This window comes from Rana temporaria, chromosome 1 (assembly GCF_905171775.1).
Source record: "Rana temporaria chromosome 1, aRanTem1.1, whole genome shotgun sequence".
NCBI lineage: Eukaryota > Metazoa > Chordata > Amphibia > Anura > Ranidae > Rana > Rana temporaria.
In genome coordinates, this window is record NC_053489.1 from 163,342,964 (window position 1) to 163,362,869 (window position 19,906).

At 42.6% G+C, this 19,906-nt stretch overlaps 1 protein-coding gene across 2 annotated transcripts; it reads left to right on the forward strand.

Moving 5' to 3' along the window:
* The first annotated feature begins 804 nt into the window (after window positions 1–804).
* CCDC117 (coiled-coil domain containing 117) lies at window positions 805–17,952 on the forward strand. 2 transcript variants are annotated; one of them, XM_040345435.1, is made up of 6 exons: window positions 805–996; window positions 6,584–6,912; window positions 8,963–9,013; window positions 9,484–9,738; window positions 13,968–14,099; window positions 16,932–17,952. In XM_040345435.1, the coding sequence occupies exons 2-6, from the start codon at window positions 6,596–6,598 to the stop codon at window positions 17,167–17,169; spliced, it is 993 nt and encodes a 330-aa protein (XP_040201369.1). In that variant the 5' UTR covers window positions 805–996; window positions 6,584–6,595; the 3' UTR covers window positions 17,170–17,952. The 2 variants fall into 2 exon arrangements, with proteins under 2 accessions (XP_040201369.1, XP_040201378.1); XM_040345444.1 differs by having other exon boundaries at window positions 809–913.
* The last annotated feature ends 1,954 nt before the right edge of the window (window positions 17,953–19,906 follow it).

Genomic DNA, 19,906 nt, shown 5'->3' on the forward strand with positions numbered 1-19,906 from the left:
GCTAATGCGAAAAAACACTATTGCAAAAACGTTGAAAAAAGTTGAAAAACTCACTGCAAAGCCACTGGCATTTTTATAACGTTATTTTAAAGTCCAGCGTGCATGAGGCCTTAGGGTTGCCACTTGTCCAGGATTTACCCAGACAGTTCGGGTTTTGAATCAAGCTGTGTCCGGGTTTCAGTCTGTCTGAAACCCGGACACAATATTCAGACAGGAATGTGGCTCAGAAGCGGGCCTATTTTGCACGGTTTCCAGTTTATATTAGGTGCATTTTATTGCATGTCTCTTCTGCAATATAAAACGTCCTTGCTCGCTGTTTGTGTCAGAGGAACTTTAATTCTTAATGGCAGCCAAACGCATGGCAGCACAAAAATAATAGCGCCTGCACCTTTTTTGGGGGGCAGCAGGCAGCACATCCAAATGAACAGGATGCATAATAATGCTTGAGCAGAAAATGTGCTAAATATTACACTGGCCTGCACACAATACAATCTTTTCTCTTTTTAATTAACAGAGTAAATGATATGAGGGCCCATCTTACTGGATATGAATTGATTAGTCGGTGCCTCCCACCATAGAGCTGCTGGTCATTGAACAGATATTGTACATAGTTTATATTATACGTGTGCCGAAACTAAGATAACCAACAATATGGCAGCGCGCTGCTCGGAGACCTAGCTGTCAGTCTCCAAGCCCCGCCCCCTGTCCTTGCTGGCTGTCTCCTCTATGGAGGATATAGCAGCTCCCCGAGCCACGCCCCCCGCCGTCCCCCCGTGGCCCTATCAGGAGCCTCCTCTATGGTGGCCGATTAGAAGGGTTAGGAGCGTTCTAGAAAAGCACAAGCTCCGCCCAGTAATGGATATGTACGTCTGAGGGGAGCAGTGTATGTCGTACTGTGTGTGAGGGAAGTGAGGTGAGCGCGCTTCGGGGGGCTCCCCCATGCTGGTTCGGACGTGTGGTGACCTCTGAGGGAGGAGAGGTGACGCCTGGTGACGGGTGAGTGTCGCTGTGTGCACACACGTGGCCTCTTGTTATTGTTCTGTCATAGTAAACACAAACCTGATAGCAGGAGAGTGTCCCCGCTTCACCCCGCACCTGTAGAGTGTGTGACATGGACCATGTGTCCATTCTATACATCTCCTCATTCCTAGAGGGATGGGGGACCTTCATATACACCACAACCTTATGGCCACCTACCTACTATTCAGTAGGTCCCATTGTGCTACCAGAACAGCCCTGACCCATCCTGGCCGGTCCTACAAAGAAGTCCTGCTGTACCCCCCATTACCTGGAAGACTGGGGAGTGGTGTTCAGGCCCGCGCGATGATCACCAAATATAGTAAAGCTGGCCACTCGGTAACATCCAATGAATCGGGTCTTTATTGGCCATATGGCAGGATACAACCGTAACACGCTAAGGCCCCTTTCACACATGCGGATCCATTTTTAAACATCCGCTTGCTCATTGGGGATCACTCTGTTGATCCCCGCTGAGCTGGTGGATGACTAGTCCATCTCTGCACACTGCAGAAACGGAACTGTCAGATCTCCGCGTTCCTCTATGGGGGGATCGGATGAACACGGACTGTCTGTCTTTACCCGATCCGCAGACAGATGTAAAAATAGGGTTTGCATCCGTCAGACTTTTGCGGATCGGATGCCAGCGGACATGTCACCGCTGACATCCGTCTCCCCATAGAGATGTATGGAGCGACCAATCAGGTCTGCCAGAAAAAACTGTCAGGTGGATCTGAACGGTCCGCATTTGTGAAAGGGGCCTAACGTATTTCAGCCAAAGCACTGCTTATAGCATTGTAGCATGTGATGAGTAAGGCCCCTTTCACATGCACGGATCCCGTGAGTAAGAATGAGCTCCGGCGTGTTCGCATAGAACACGTGCAGAGCCCGCCAGGAAGTCGGCACCCGCGCTGCGCGAATCACAGCCAGGGAGACATTGTCCGATGCTCGGTTGCAGAGATCGGGAAATGTCTGCCTGGCTGTGATTAGCGCAGCGCGGGTGCCGACTTCCTGGCGGGCTCTGCACGTGTTCTATGCGAACACGCCGGAGCTCATCCTTACCAGTGAGGATCCATACATGTCTCATCCGCTTGCTCAGCGGGGATCGCTCCATTGATCCCTGCTGAGCCGGCAGATGACAGGGCGGTCCCTGCACAATGTGCAGGGACCACCCTGCACAATGTGCAGGGACCACCCTGTCAGATCTGCGCTCTCCCCTATGGGGGGATCGGATAAACACGGACTGTTTGTAGACAGGAGTATAGCGGACACCAATGACACCCGCTATTCCATAGGGATACATGTATGTCCGTATTTCATCCGAAACCGGATTGATAAAATATATACTGTCCGCTGGTGTGAAAGGGCCCAGCTGAAATGTGTAACTGTTATATCCTGATCTGTAGCCAATAAAGAACTGAATCATTGGATGTTACAGAGTAGTCAGCAATATTAATGGCCTTCACTAGACCACTGAAGCTAGTATCTGGCACCAAGCCATCAGATCCTTTAAGTTCAGGAAGTTACGAGGTGGGGCCTCCATGGATTGGACTTCTTTGTCCACCACATCCCACACATGTTTTATGGATTGAGATCTGGCGGCCAAGTCAACACCTCAAACTCATCATGTTCTTAAAATCATTCTTAATTCATCAGTCCTGGTCACCTTCATCCATTGCTCTGTGGTCCAGTTCTGATGCTCGCGAGCCCAATGTAGAGACACACAGCCCTGTACACAACAAACTGCGCCGCACTGTGTGTTCTGACGCCTTTCTATCAGAATCAGCAATTTGAGCAGGTCTTCTATTGGATGGGGCTGCACAGCTCAGTGATCACTCCCCGCGTGCATCAGCCTTGGCCATATATGACCCTGTCGCTGGTTCACCTGTTTTTCCTTGGGCCACTTTTGATTAGTCCTGATCACTGCCAACCAGGAACACCTAAGCGATTTGGATCGCTGGCGGAATTGTGATTCCAGAATTGCGACTGAACGCATTTGCCATGCCATTATTTCTTATAATGGCACCTCAGACGCGGTGGGACTTTGCTGCAATTTGTCATGCTACACTCACAGCAAAAATCACAAACGCTCCTAGCTCTGTGCCAACATTTGATAGCTGAGCTACTTTAGAGTGGAGGGAGGCTCATTCAAATCAATGGTGCTGATACGCTATAGAACTTAATAGTTGCCATTTCATAGTTGCTCTGACCCAGTCTTATAGTCATTATTTTGCCTTTGTCAAAGTCGCTCAAATACTTATACTTGCCCATTTTTTTTTTTCTGCTTTCAGCACATCAACTTCAGGGACAACATGTTCACTTGCTTGCTAATATACCCACTTTCAGGTGCCATTGTAACAAGATGATCAATTCTTCATGTTACCTGGCAGTGGTCATAATGTTAAGGCTGATTGGTGTACACTTCTGCAGAGCACATCAGCGCTGTTTAGGAGTGCCCAGATTGATGGGGGCAGCGTTGGGGCGCGGTGGCATTTCTGGCAGGAAGGAGAGCCAAGGATGAGTCAGTTGTGTGTGGTGTGTTTTTTTTTTTTAATGTATGAAAGCTGGCATCTTGTATCGGGGTTGGGGCGTGTCTGTAAAGTGTACCTAGTATGTGTAGTTTGCTTTAGGCTCACCACACGCTATACAATTTGATTATACAATCTCCTTTTAGATCTGCCAACATGTAGTCCAAAGGCTGTAGACAAGTGTAATGAAACTTTTATGATGGCATGCTGGAGATGCTTGCACATTATGTCACCCTTACCTTTTGGCTGTGCTTTCCTTCAGTAATATGAAGTCCAAGCATCTCACAGCCACTTCATTCCTGCTGGCGCTGTCCTCTTTTCACCCATTGGGCTGGCAATGGCTATGTAATTCCAACATGGATTCCTGAGTGTTCTATTATATCAGCACTAAGGATGAGCTCCGGCGTGTTCGCAAAGCCCGCCAGGAAGTCGGCGCTGCGCTAATCACAGGCAGTGAGACATTGTCCCGATGCGTGGCTGCAGAGATCGGGAAATGTCTCACTGCAAAAGATATATACAGTGGAACCTCGGATTGCGAGTAACGCGGTTAATAAGCGATTCGCAATACGAGCTATTATTTCTTTTTTAAATCCTGACTCGGTTTGAGAGTGGTGTCTCGCAAAACAAGCAGCACTCAAGCCTCTGCGGTGTGCAGTACCGCATTTTGGCCAGAGGTGCACCCTCGGCGGAGCCGTTCAGATACACTCGGAAATACTCCATTCCCGAGTGTTTACGAGCCTTTCTGAGGGTTTCCAAATGCAGCCGACCGGTCTTCGAGTATTTCTGAGTCTCCGGCCACATGCGGTATTGCATGCCATAGAAGTCAATGCAGAACAAATTATCTTAGTTTCCATTGACTTCTATTGGGAAACTTGCTTTGATATGCGAGTGCTTTGGATTACAAGAATTCTCCTGGAACGGATTATGCTCGTAATCTAAGGTTTCACTGTAATAAAATATTTTCAAAAATGTGAGGGGTGTACTCACTTTTGTGAGATACTGTATATCTTCACACTGGTCAGTTGCATGTCTGTTGCAAAGCACCTCCCCATTGAAATGCACTGAAAACACACCAACAATTCTTAAACACACCTATGTTGTGTATTTTGAGTCCCTCAACCTATGCAAATGCATGCGTTTTTTCAGTGACCATTCTCGCACTTTTTTTCTCTATTGGCAGTCATTAATCTTTGGCAGGCCGAGGGGCTGTGGGGGAGATTTAGTAAATCTGGTGCAGCTCTGCATAGAACCAATCGGCTTCCAAGTTTTATTGTTAAAGCTTAATTAACCGCTTCAATACAGGGCATTTCACCCCCTTCTTGCCCAGGCCAATTTTTACTTTTCAGCGCTTGCACGGTCATGCAACACTGTACCCAAATGAACACTATAAACAAGAGTGACAAGTTTGAAAAAAAACAAAGCACAATATTTTTAACTTTTTGCTATAATAAATATCCTTTTTTTTTTTCTCTCTCTCAGTTTAGGCTGATATGTATTCTACATATTTTTGGTAAATGCAGTTTACGTATTCCAGGTGCGTTTTTCAATACACCTTTTTGATCCATTTAAAGTCCATAAAACGCACAGATGTGAACATGATGACCTATAGACATGGCAAATGCACTAAAAATACATAGGCGTGAACCTGGCCTTAGCCTCCGTTCACATCGGCGTGATTTGACATCAAATTGCAAGCCTATTGCCGGCAACGGCACTGTCCCTATCGGTGCAATCCTGACTTTGCCGCGCCACACTGATTTCTAAAAGTAGTTCCTGCACTACTTTTTGTGACTTCGGGGGCGATTTCACTAGACATCTGGGCATAAAATTTGCACAGATGTCTTTCAAATCGCCTCCAAACTCTCACTGAAACCCCCCCCCCTCCCCCCACAGCCAATGCTTGCAGGGGCATTTTGGCAGGAAAATAACGATTTACAGACAGATAGATATACAATAAAACCTTGGAGATTGCGAGCATAATTCGTTCTGGTAGCATGCTTATAATCCAAGGCACTTGCATATCAAAGCAAATTTTCCCATAAGAAATAATGGAAACTCAAATGATTCGTTCCACAAACATTTATTTATTTATCAGTTTATAGTCCATATAAAAAGATTATAGCAATGTGATAGGTTGTGTAATCATAAAATGTCCATCCACAAATGGAAGTGTCCACAGGGGGATTAGAAGCAAAATCCAACAGGAGCTCCACAGTATAAAAGAGAAGAGAGGCGCCCCTAAGTGTAGAAATATTGTTACATTTAATGAAGGTACAACATTTAGCAACTCACATGGTTGATGATTAAGAGATGCATCGAAGTATGCAAGCATCTGGGGGAAAGCAATCCACATAGACCGTCCTCCTCACCGCTGTCAGTCTGCAATTGTGACCAGGAAGACTACCCTGCAGTAGAGCGATCTGAAAGCGAGGCTTGAACTGCTCGTGGAAGGGACGACATCAATGGTGGTGAGGAGAAAGGTGTATGTGGACAGCTTTACCCCGGATCCTTGCATACTTAGATGTGCCTCTTTTTTAATCATCAACCATGGGAGTTGCTAAATGTTGTACCTTCATTAAATGTAACCATATTGCTACACTTAGAGGCACCTCTCTTCTCTTTTATACTCAGTTGTGACATGACGCTACTTGTATATCAAGACTTCGCTTGTATATCAAGTCAAAATTGTATAAAAAAAATGTTGCTTGTGGAGGATTTTTCCACAGGATTAATTTTATAGGCAGCGGATCCCAGATCTCTCAAAGAGGACCTGACATGCTTATAAAAAAATAATAATTACAGGGACAATGTAAAATGTTTAATAATAATAATAATAATAATAATAATAATAATAAAAAAAAATAATTGAAAGCACCCCATGTGCGCACACCTGAAATAGTAAACCGTGTTCAAACCACACATATATATATTTTTTTTTTTTTACATGTTGAGCAACTGTTTTAATTTTTTTATGACCGATATTTAGTGCTTGTATTTGGAATGGATTTTGTTTGTAACATTTTGTGTTTCTCTCACAGGGGAGAGTTGGAATGGCTGCCATTAACCAAGCTTTTAGTGCAATACCATTGTGCATGATGGAGTACCATCAGCCAGACTCATTCCTTCAGAGGACCAATGCATCAGGGATTGTAGACTCTCCTTTCTGTGATACATCTGACAATGAACATAACCAAATGAACAGTATTCCCATTGGTACTGGCCCCAGCAATAATGGTTCTTGCTTCAATATGTACAATCCTTTTATTGCAAACCCAACTGGAGGAGAAAGTATGGGTGTGTTTTTGGGAAATGCATTATCTGTGCAGAATCCTGAGAGAACCCATCTTCTATCTCAGACTTATACTGGGTAAGTGTAAGGTGCATGTAAACCATAATGATCTTCTCTTATGTGTTCTTTTGCTCTCCTAAATATACAATTGAAAGCATTTTGTTGTATCTGATGATAAAAAAAAAACTTCCTGTGTTCTCCTAACCACTTCAGCCCTGGAAGAATTTCCCCCCTTCCTGACCGGGCCATTTTTTGTATACGGTACTGCGTCGCTTTAACTGACAATTTGTCCTTTTTTTTTTTTTTTTTTCCTTTTCCCACAAATAGAGCTTCCTTTTGGTGGTATTGGATCACCTCTGCGGCTTTTATTTTTCACGCTATAAACAAAAGGGCAACAATTTTGGGGGAAAAAAATACTATTTTTTTTATATATTTTTGCTATATACAGTTTAGGCCGATATGTATTCTTCTACATATTTTTGGTAAAAAAAAATCACAATAAGCGTATATAGAGTGGTTTGCCATTTTTATCGGGACTGCGATATTGCCGCGAACAAATCGGGTACTTTTGGCACTTTCTTGGGACCATTGACATTTATACAGCGATCAAAGCTAAAAATAGCCACTGATTACTGTATAAATGGCAGGGAAGTGGTTAACACGAGGTGTGATCAAGGGGTTAAGTGTGTGTTCCCTCAGTGTGTTCTAACGGTGAGGGGATTGGACTGACTGGGAGAGAAGACAGATTGTTGTTCCTACTAAGTAGGAACACACAATCTGTTTCTCCTCCCTTGACAAGACAGGGATTTGTGTGTTTACGCACATAAATCCCCATTCCTGCTCTCATGCCCACAGTCATGGGAGGCCGGCGGGGATCGAGCCCCGCTGGCCATGCGCATTTGGTCCCCCCGCCATGCAGCTATGGCTCTTAAAGCAGCCGCAGTATTAATACGGCGATTTGCGCAGCAGAGCCATTCTGCTGCCGTATATATACAGGAAGTGGTTAAAGACCGTTTCCAGTAATGTTGAACTACAAAAGATTTACTTTGTTGTGAACAAAGGGAGGACTTAAGACCGTTGGGTGGGGCTGACACAATTTCTTGTGATTTCAGCCCAGAAAAAGGCATGCAATGTGAGGCAAATGAAGATAATTGGGATCTGAGTTATTAGTGGAAAATTAGCAAGTAGTATTTCGTATTTGGAGGGTTTCCCAAGGGATAAACCATGGAGTATGTGCATGTATTGCAGAGGAGTACTGTATGGGGCGTCTTTTTTTTTTTTTTTTTTTTTGTCCTGACCTGCAGGAGAGGTTAACTTCCCCAGATGTGCATGTGTAATGTGCAATCTAACATGCAAAAATGTTACATTTTAACTGGGTAAAATAAATTAAAAACATTTTGAATATTTATTTATTTTTTTCTGAACATAATGTATGCAAAATCACCATATCTGGCAATGAAAATAACACAAATGTTCACATTGTTTTATGCTTCGTTCACATCTGGGATCTTGGGAAAAATTGCCGCAATTCTGCACGCAATCCAAAAAAGCTCTGTGAAACTGAAAATTGTACCACACTTGTTCAATGGCACCCAAACCCAGGAGCTGTAATGCTGTGTAAAGCTTGTCGCTCAAAACGGAGCAAGAGCTTTTGGGTAATAAGCTTTGCATAATGCTGTTTTCCATTATTGCTGCCCAAATCGCACCCGTGTTTTTAGGTGACATTGAAAATGAAATGGCACCTGAACAAGCTGTCGGCTTTACAGAGCATTTTGGGATCACAGGCAGAATTGCAGCGATTCTGCCAACAATCGCAAACTTCCAGGTGTGAAAGGGGCTTTGGTGCTATTTTGTGATGGTGTTTATTTAAGGTGGAGTTCTACCCCCTCCTCCTCCAATTGGCACCTTTCGAGGGGGGGGGGGGGGGACAGGATACCTTTCTTTGACAGGTATCCTTTCCCCATCAAGTGTGGGTGCCGACATCTCTGGACTCCAGGACAGGTAAGTGTCCTGTTATTAAAAGCCAGCAGCTGCAGTATGTGTATTTTTTTTTTCTTTTTTTTTTTTCTTGGGGCGTAACACCACTTTTAATTTTTATTACTTTTTTTTTTTTTTTTATGACATGTAGGCCCAGTAGCCGGATAAGGAAAAAGCATAGACAAGACCAAGATGGCTTTGAGTAAGTAACCGTTAAAAAATGTTTTAAACAATTGTTAGGTCAGTTTTAGTAGGTAAATCTTCCAGAAATACAAGCTGTACCTACCTTTTCTACCATGCTGTACTGAGGGCTATGTAGCCAGTGAGTGAGCTAGTACTAGGCTTTGTTGGTGATGGAAGTATATGGTGGCTTGACTAAAGAGTGCTCAAATTGTGGGTTCCTTAAAGTATATGAAGATTGTGAAGAAGGGTCATGAGTGCCATGCATAAATGGAACGTCTTAAACTCCAGCTAGTTTAGGGAATTGTGGTTCTCCCCCTTCTACAAGACTTGGGTAGTGTTGGGCATAACAATAGGGTTATCTGATAGCGTTGGCAATGGCAGGCCCTGGATTGCTCTAATGACAGGTTTACTTTAAACATTAGGACATCCATGAGCTTTTTTGTGACTCTTATAAGGTTTATTTATTTTTTTATTTTTATTCTTGTAAAGCTATCCATCGAAGAGAAGAAAGCTATGTGCATCCCCTGTTCTTGAAGAATGTCAAGCTCTAACCACTTATACTGAAGATACACCACAGCCTTGCTGGAGACCTAACCATTCACAAATCATGGCAGCATCTGTAGCTCCATCACCATGTATACCACCATCTGAGATGCAGACCGCTCCTACTGAGAGCATGGATGAAACCACTGTAGAATCCCAATCTGATACTGCTCTTAGAAGAATTCGGGATATTGAAAACAGGTAACGGTATATTCTATCATTTCTGACATCTAGTTTCTTTACTGAAGAGCAAATCCTATATTGCCACTTGCCAGTACTTAGATGTGGTGGTGGCAGATTAACCAAGTGAAAATAAAAGGAAAAAAATCTTTTTTTTTTTTAAACCAATTTTCAATTTGCAGTCAAGTTTGAGAAAATGCAACTAGGTTTGTGTTGCCATTCACACAGCATAGCTTAAACTTTTTTGAAATATTGCTTACCCATTTAGGTCTCATTGATATAGGTGTACTTATCTGTACACCTATGCCAAAGTGCTGTCTTTGCCTGCGCAGGATGCACAGGTGTTTCATGCACGCAGTCCCATTCATGTCTATTGGGATGCAGAGGTTGCACAGGTACAACTGCCGGTCCCAACCTGACAACTAGTGCGTTTGGGGCTGGACAGTCCCTATTAGGACACCACCCCCTTTTGCCAGGTGGACATGCCATTGCATATGCTGCTAGTGTATATTGGTGTGTCTACAGACTGCCTGGGTGGTTGTAGATGTGTGATGCATCATGCCAAATAATCATGTCTATCTGTCAACTGGGGCACTGTAAATTTACCCCCCTGGTTACATGTCTGAGCACTTTTCCTGCTGAGGTCTGCCACATTCTGTTTAAAGGTTTTTCTCACCTTGTGTTTTTTGCTTGCAAGTTCGGGGCCTCGTGGTAGCCACCTTTTGAGATGGTCATGTATGCACAGTTCTATATGAAGATCCTGTAGAAGAACTGCTTATTAAAGTCGGACAAGTCTCCTGTGTCCTTAGACTCTAAGGTTTAGACAATCAGATCTGTGTACGACGATCAGTCAGGGCTTCCCTCATTTGGTGGCTTCAAACTCTGTCTCTTTCAGCCAGAAAGTTGTTTCTTCCACACCTTTTTTTTTGGAGGGTGGTCACAACTGATTCCAGCCTTTTCTGACTGAGTGGGGGGGGGTGTTCTGAGTCTGTGGTCGATCCAGGGTTGTTGGACACCGAAGCAGGCTCTGCTACCTATCAATGTCCTGGAGCTACAAGCGAACAGGACCTAGTCTGACAATGCCATGACATTGACCATGGTCAATCACCAGAGTTGTACTAGAAGCTTGGATGCAGTGCTTTCTTTGGTGGGCAGAACTTCATGGCCGGTTTCTCTCTGCCATTTACATTTTGGGTGTGGGGAAACTGGCAGATGTATTGCGTCGGCTGTCAAATGCTGGATTGAGGAGAGTGGTCTTTGCAGTGTACCTAGACGTTGTTATCCATTCTGTCATTCTGTCTGTGGTAGGGAACCCAGGACATGGATCTTCTGGCATCTTGTCATAACGGAAAGCTGTCGATTTGTCGAAGAGTGGGGGATCCCCCTGGTGGATGCAGTAGATGCTGCTCCGGTGATGCCATTTTCAACTCTCTCGTCTGCTGCGCAGGATAGAGGCCAAAGGGATTCTGGTGGCTCTGGATTGGCCTAGTCGACCCTAGTATGCCGACATGGTTTGGCTGGTTGCGGATGTCCCCTGATGGGATTTACTGTTCTATGCCTGATCTTCCACACTGCTTTACCATCACTGGCTTGATGGCCTGGCTTTTGTCTACCTGGTTCTGAGAGATGGGGTTGTCGGGCTGTTATTCCTACCATGTTGAAGGAACATAAAGTGGTTGTACATCCTGTACAACCACTTTTGCCTACAGGTAAGCCTATATTAAGGCTTACCTGTAGGTGCTGGGAAGATCTCCTAAACCTCCATGGTTTAGGAGATATTTACAATAAAGCCAATGTCTTTGGTGCATGCGCACCAATGGGGTCATGTCGTGACTGGTGGCTCCCTTGCGCAGGAGTGACGTCACGCGACTCCGGACAGTCACAAGAGCTGAAGTTTGCAGCCCTAGAAGGAAGAGGGTGAAGATGGACGCTTCCAGCCAGTGGGGACAGCGGTGACATTGCAGGCTTTGGTTTAAGGTAAGTGTCACATAATGGGCTACTATGTGATGCATAGTAGCCCTTTATGCTTTACCTTTGCAGGGAAATGAAGAGGAAGTAAAACCATCAGGGTTTACTTCCTCTTTAAATCCACCTCTCGAAGATTTACCATATTACTTGGAAGACTTGCATTTCATGGTGTGAGAATTTGGATTTTATCCACATCTTTTCTTGGTGTCTCGGATATTTTCCTTTCTCCAATTACTGTATTTGCTGGCGTATAAGACTACCTTTTACACTTAAAAAAAATGGCCAAAAAGCAGGGGTCGTCTTGTATGCCAGATCAGCTGCTCAGATGCCTGCTGGATGTGCGGTAATACTGTATGTAGCTTTGGCTACATACAGTATATACCGCTTAGCCAATCCCGGTATGCGATGTATTCAAATGAATACAGAGCCTGCTTGGATTGGCGTAACAACATCTGCCAATCCGAGCAGGCTACATACAGTAGCCTGCTCGGATTGGCTTTGAGAGTCAGAGAGTCGTGGGCTGATGTTACAGCCTCTGCCAATCCAAGCAGGCTTTGTATTCATTAATATAATACATCACTCGCTGTGATTGACTCCAGCGAGAAGGAAGAAGAATAGGGCTCCAGAAGGAAGAAATATGAAGCGTCGGAAGGGGGGTCGTCTTATACAGTGAGTACAGGCAACAAAATCGTAAAAAAAATTTTAAAATTAGGGGGTCGTCTCATACGCCCTGTCGCCTTATACACTGGCAAATACGGTACTTGTTGATCAGAAGCTCCATTTAAGGGCCAGGTTTCTGCACTTGCGTTTTTTCTTCCAACACCCCCTGCCCACACACTTCTTGATTTGTACCTTTTTTTTTTTTTTTTTTTTTTTTTATTATTCAAGAGGTTCGGCATGTAGCTCATTCGGTGCAATTTTCATTGCCACTGTGGGAGCTGAACCTCATTCTTGTGCTTTTTAAGCCCTCTTCTTCCAGAATGTTGTCCTTTTTTAGTTGCTATATTTTCCACACACTGCATGTTGGAGCTGGCAGCCTTATTGTGTAAGTCTCCCCATTTGGTTTTACACAAGGATAAGGTGGTTCTCCATCTACATCCCTCCTTCTGCCCAAGTTTGTATCAGAATTTTCATCTGAATGTCATTGTCACTTCTTCTCTGTATTCATATTCTAAGCATGTTGCGCTGTACGCCTTGATGTGTTTTTAGGCAGCTCGTGTGCATCTGTCTGCTACGGCCACCTTTTTGGATGTTAGATTTTTGTGATTGCGGACGTCCTAAGGAAAGTCTTTGCGACTTCCTCTATCACTATTTCACAGTCGACAGACTGGTATCCAGAGTTATGCCTTTAAGGGTCAGCTGCCTCCCTTCCCTGGCACACTCCACCAGAGCGATTCGTGCCTTCTGGCTTTTAGGCATCGGTTTCTCATGTTTGCAAGACTGCTATTTAGTTGTTTGTACACACCTTTTGGTTTTGCAAAGTTGATGTTTGGGTATCTTTTGGATGCGTGTTTAGGCTGCAAGGTTTTGCAGGTGGCTGTTTTTGAGTTCTCTTGTGCCTTTCTGGGGGGTTCTCGGTTAGTGTTGTGTTGTTTTTTTTTTTTCTCTGGTTATCCAATCCTCAATGAGGTACTGCCTTTGAGATGTCCCTACAGTGATGACTAAGGAAGAGCTTTGTCCGTCAAACTTATTATTTTTTTTTTTTTTTGGGGGGGCTTTTTTTATGCTATATGAATTAACACACATACTTATTAAGTAGATGTTATTGCAATTTGGCTGCAGAAGTGGAAATTATGCCATCACTACCTCTAATAGCATCTGCAACATGACATTTTTGTTTTTCAGTTTAGATATCCTAATTGACTACATCCTATTCTTGGGCATTAACAAATTATTAGCGGTGTGCCTATTCTATGAACAGAAGCTTTGCAATGGTCTGGGTTACTTAATGGTACCAAAGTGACATTACATGGTATCGTATCATTTTTCAGAGTATCCAGTGTTTCCAAGGCCAACTTTTGATGTAAAATGTGATTAAGCTCTGTTTCTGCTCATTTTACTGAGAACAAAAATGTACAGGTGAAAGGTGGCTTGTGATCCCTGATTTGTCTCCTTTGCGGTAAAAGGTTTGCATGTCACTGAGCTGAATGGGAAGTCCAATAGAAAATGGCTTGCTTACAATTGGTGCTTCTAATATTTTTAGTGACTTCTGTGTTTAGTATTATGAAATTTTAAAAACCTTTTTGTTAAAATACTGCTGTAACTCTTTTTCTGTTTTTTAGGCTAGTCCTTGAAGAGGATGAAGAAGAAAATAAAAATGATCGTTTACCCACACTTGTAATGTCTGATGTACTTCTTGAAAGCTTGAAAAAAGGCTTGGATGAATCACTGACCAGGAAGATTGTAGATTCCATGTGAGTCTTTAATATCTGTTTTAGTTAAATCTTCTGCATCTCAAAGCATTCCCCTTCTCCAGATATCCTCCCTGCTCTTCTGAACAGAAAAACTGAGACCAGAAAAAAAAAATATTGGCTCCCCTCCCCTTCTCCTGCGAATGACAGGTTGTGCTGAAAACTAGACCAGCATGAGCCTCTGTGTAATACACTGCAAAAGGGAAGTGTCCTCTCTCTGCCATCGCAAACTTCCCTCAGAGCACTTCAGCACTTACAGCTGCCAAAGCAGCACCATCACAAATCGGCCAGACTTCATTAACCACTTGACCTCCTGAATATTTACCCTCTCCTTCATCATGACCAGGCCATTTTTTTGCGGTACGGGACTGCGTTATTTTAACTGACAATTGCGTGGTCATGCGACACTACTCCAACAAAAAAAAAAAACACTTTCTGCTGTAAAATGTATCCAATAAAAAAATGTAAAAATCATTTCTTAAACTTAGACCAATATGTATTTTGCTACATTTTTTTTTTTTTTTGATAAAAAAATATCCCAATAATCGTATATTGATTGGATTGTGCAAAAGTTATGGCATCTGCACGCTATGGGATTTTTTTATACTAGTAATGGCAGCGACTTATAGCAGGACTGCGATATTGCAGTGGAAAAACGTACACTTTTTGGGGTCCATTGACATTAATACAGTGATCGGTGCTAAATATATGCACGGTCAGTATACGAATGACACTGACACTGGCTGGAAAGGGGGTTAACATTGTGCGATCAAAGGGTTAAATGTATGCCTAGCCTGTGTGGTGTTGTGTTTTTTTTTTTTTTGTTTGTTTTTTTTAGTACGGAAGGTGCTTTTACTAGTGGGAAGGCATGGATCCATGTTCCTGCTTTGCAGAGACACAGGATCTATGCCTTCCCTCCTGTCAGAACGGCGATCTGCCTTGTTGACCTAGACAGACCGCTATTCTGCCTCTCTGCTGGATCATTGGTGGGTGCTGGTGGACATTAAGTCTGCGGTACTTGCCGCTGTCACTAAGAAGAGCTGGGGGGATATATTGTGTGTGTGTGTGTGTGTGTGTGTGTGTGTGTGTGATCCAACGTCCTTGGTTTGCAGCGGGTATACCGGGATGATGCCTGCATCCACAGGAATTATCCTGGTAAGAAATTTTCCAGCTGGCGATTTCTTCTTCTCTTTTTTTTTTTGTAGCAGAAGTAATCTGAGAATTGCCACTCAATCACTTCTGTGGGTGGCCGCACGGAGTCCCATTATTCCCCCCCCCCCCCCATCCTGGCACCACCATTCTCAGGCTCTGCCGTCCAATCGCAGACCCCGGGAGCGATGCGGCGACTGCAGCATGGAACCAAGAGGAATTGACATTGTTCCTCTCTTCCCTTTATCTGTTCAGGTTCCGCCTCTGTTTACCTGGCCATCAGCGGCCAGAAAAGCAGCTGATCAGACTGATCTGTGTCTGATTGGAGGCAAGAGGGTCTAATAAACCCCAGATTTCTCTATAAAGAGGTCATGGACCCATGCTGTCACTAGGAATTGTCCATCCCTTGTAAAAGCAATAGGTTAATCCAAAGAAATGTATATCATTTTATAAAAAAAAAAATTATATATATATCTCTAAATGAAAGCACCCCCGTGCGAATGCATATGTTACTCTCGCATGCATATGGAAACTGTGAGGTATTGCCGCGAACGTCGGGAGCGACCGCAATAATTCTAACACCAGACCTCCTGTGTGTCTCTAAACTGGTAAAGGGGTTTACAGTGACGTCTCTAGAGAATTTTAAGCACCGTAGATTGCCATTCCACAGGCAGAAGCAATTTTCAAGCGTGACATGTTTGGTATCTATTTACTCAGCATAGCATCATCTTTCACATTCTACAAAAATAGGGTAAATATTGTGTGGTAGGGAGAATGTATATATGTGTTTTGGAGGTTCTCAATTTGCTAGCAAAAAATAGATTTTTATATGTAGGAGCAAAGTGGTTTATATTCAAAGAAAAATTCCCCTCCATTCATATGCTTTATTTTGCTGAAAAAAACACCCCACTAGCACTTCTGGCCCTGACCATCTTTAGTAAGGGCAGATAATTAAATTCATGTAGCATTGCATTTACTTCCTGGAATCAATCTGCCCTTAGCTCAGGCATGCAAGCAGGATTGTGTTCTTAGCTGAGAGCCCCTCCACTCCTTGAAGACTCCTGGGATGTATGGCATCTGTTAGCCTTGGTGATAGGAGTACTATATGACCACCGTCTTTTTTTTTTTTTTTTTTTTTTTTGCGTTTACAGCCACCATGGCCAACACTATTTTGGCTATTCTTCTCCTGTATGTCACAGGAGTGCAGTTCGTTTTGTGAAAGAAGAAAGATCCCAACTTCACAGTTGGGTTCCACCCAGATTCCTGGACTGGCCTCTCAGCGGGCTGCTGGGAGACTGAACCAGCCCCTGGCATTCCTTTGAGCGCTGGAGGGGTAGAGCAGAGGGCCAGTGACTACCAGTCACTGGCTCTCTGCTCGGTGAAGGCTGAGAACTGAGCAATCCAGCAGTCTTTGATCACGTAGTTCTCAGTCTTAGAAGAGGCGGGGGGGAAGAATATGCAGTATCGGAACGATTTCTGAATGCACCTAGGAGTGTTTATGTAATTCATAGACGAGAGGTTTATATATATATATATATTTTTTTTTTTATGCACAACTGGGAACACCATAATAAAAAAAAAAATGAAACAATAGTTGCTCACAATCCTTACTTTTTTTTTTTTAACATCTTTTGCAGTACCAAAATATAAAAGAATACACTTGTATTTAATGTATTTATGTTGTAGGAATCGTCCATCCATGGAGCTCGTCCTTTGGAAACCCCAACCAGAATTTCTTGGTCATAAACACCGGAACTTTACCAGTTGTAATAAGGAGGAAAGAGAAGCATCCAGACAAGATACTCCTAAAATGCCATTCCTTCGGCAAGTCAACCCACTGGAGGAAGACAAATCGCACATTTTGAATTTAGACTGTGATAATGACCCCTTGTGGGGCAGGGAAGATGAGGAAATGGAACTTTGAGAAGAATTTCTATTTTTTTTTTTTTTTTTCTGACAGAAATTTTGAGCAGAAGTTGGTTTTCATGAATATTGCCAACTATAAACTTTTGGTCTGATATATATGTTGATTCTGTGGAGTTCCAATTTTGCCAATTTCTTTTTTTCCTGAATACGTGAGTTTTCCAGAGAACGCCTGAAATGGAGACATTATTTTCCTTATGTAGGCTGGGATTTCCAGCCTTTGCTACGTTGACACCATTCATAAACTGTGCTGATTCACATGGGACTTTAGGGACTTTAGTGTCCACTACTTGGCATTCCCCTTATTGCAGAGCGAGAACTTTCTGTTACTTGATTGGCTCTGTAAACTTATGGTGAAACCAGTATTTTAAAGGGTTATGGAATATATACTTTGGGGCAGTTTTTGTTAGCACACAAGTTTTATTCAGTTAATTTGAATATCCTTGAATTTTGTCTTAAAGTGCACCTGTGCCCAGACTGCAGATATTAAAAAAAATAGTTTTCTTGCATATTCCCAACAAAACCGTAGCAGAGCTTTAAAAACAAATTCCTGACCTCTCTGTGTAACTCTCTCAAACATCACAAGAAAGGCCTTTAGCTGTCCAATTTCAGTAAGTTTCTAACCACTTAAAGTGACGCAAATTCTAGTTTAAAAAAATGTATTCAGGTATATATTCTTACCTCGAAAATTTTAATTAAAAATTCCTTTTTTTATTTTCTACTGTGGGCAGACTTTTTGCTATAGGGTGGCTTTCTGTGGTCCCATTCTTCTTCTTTTTTTGTTCTTTTTCTGTGGATTCACCAATGTGCACATGACTGCAATAATGAATACTGACCATTATGGCAGTGAGAGAAGGGGAGAGGTTTGGGCATGCACAGAGAATGTTACAAAAAAGGCAGAAACCCGGTAATGAATGATTTGGTGAAAAATAGATTACATGATTATTAAAGCAGATTTCTGCCGAAATAAAATAAGTCAGCAGCTACAAATACTGCAGCTGCTTACTTTTAATATATGGACGCTTACCTGTCCAAGGGCACCTGCGATGTCCGCACCCAAAGCTAATTCGGCTCTCGGGTGGAGGCAAAGCCATCTTCGTTAAGGGAATCAAGAAGTGAAGCTTTGCGGCTTCACTTCCTGGTTCCCTACTGTGCATGCGTGAGTCGCGCTGCGTGATCTTACCGGTCCCTGCTGTCTTCTGGGACCTGTTTCCCAGAAGACAGAGAAGGAGAGCCGGACATGGCGTAGATCGCCGCGGATACTGCAGCGATCTATGCCCGGACGGAAGTGGGAGCAAATACCTTTTGTTACATAGATATCTGCTCCCCCTCCCCTGAAAGGTGTCAAATGTGACACTGGAGGTGTAATCCAAAAAGCGGAAGTTCCATTTTTGGGTGGAACTCCGCTTTAAGTAGTGGATGTGTATTGTGTTGTTGTTGTTTTTTTTTTTTTTGAGAATTAGAAGTTTAGTGTCACTTTAAAGCTCCTGCTATGTGTTTACATTAGAAGCCTGCTGAGAAGGTTTGCTCGCCATTTTAGAAAAAAAAAAAATGTGTTACAGTGAGGATTGTTTTAAAGTCCTTTTCTATTGTGTTTATTCTGGGTGCACTTTAATATATGATGGAATGTGTTGGGTATTTCAATAAATGACTAATTAAGATTATATATATATATATATATATATATATATATATTTATATTTATATATTATTTTTTTCTTTTTTTTTTTGTATGCAGTCATGTATAATGTAAATATTTTTCACTCTGCTTTTTTTTTTTTTTTCTTTTAATAAATTTCTTAAAATATTATTGGCAAGTTTTTTTTTTTGTTTTTTTAATTTCATCTGTCATGATACACATGTAATACCCGGAACATTGTGTTGGTAAAGCCATATGGGACATGGAAAAGCTTACCACAAATGGGACAGGGAAGAAGACCTATATGACCAGTTTACTTTTTATCCCTGATTTAACCACTTCACGACTGGACACTTTCACCCCAGTCCAGGCCAATGTTTAGCTTTTAGTGCTGCCACATCTTGAATGACAATTTGGTCATGCAAAACTAAACTCAAATAATTTTTTATTTTTTTTGCTATAGAAATGAAAAGATACTGAAAATGTTGAAATGTTTGTATTGTCTTAGTTTCTGTTTTTAAATTTAGCAAATCATTTTTTCATAAATTTAGGGCAAAATGTATTCTGCTATACTTTTGTGGTATTTTTTTTTTTTTTTTTTTTTATAAAAAAAAAAAATCAGTGTATATTTAGTTTGTGTGAAAGATGGTCTACAAACTGGTGTGTTCCGAATAATATAACATTTTTATTTTTTATTATTGGTATGTAGGTGGATATATCCAGTATTAGGGTGCCTGCCTTTACACGCACATAAACGTTTAATGATATCCCAGTCTTGGTTTAGTCCGTAGGGTTCAATATTAAGTTGGCCCACCTTTTTGCAGCTTTAACTCTTCTGGGAAGGTTGTCCACAAGGTTTAGGAGTGTGTCTATGGTAATGTTTGACCATTCTTCCAGAAGTGCATTTGTGGGGTCAGACACTGATGTGGACAAGAATGCCTGGTTTGCAGTCTCTGCTCATGTTCGAGTTCTATTGTGTTGAGGTGAGAACTCTGTGCATACAAGTCAAGTTTGTCCACCCCAAACACGCTCATCCCATGTGTTTCTAGACCTTGCTTTGGGCACTGGTGCACAGTCATGTTGGAACAATAAAGGGCCA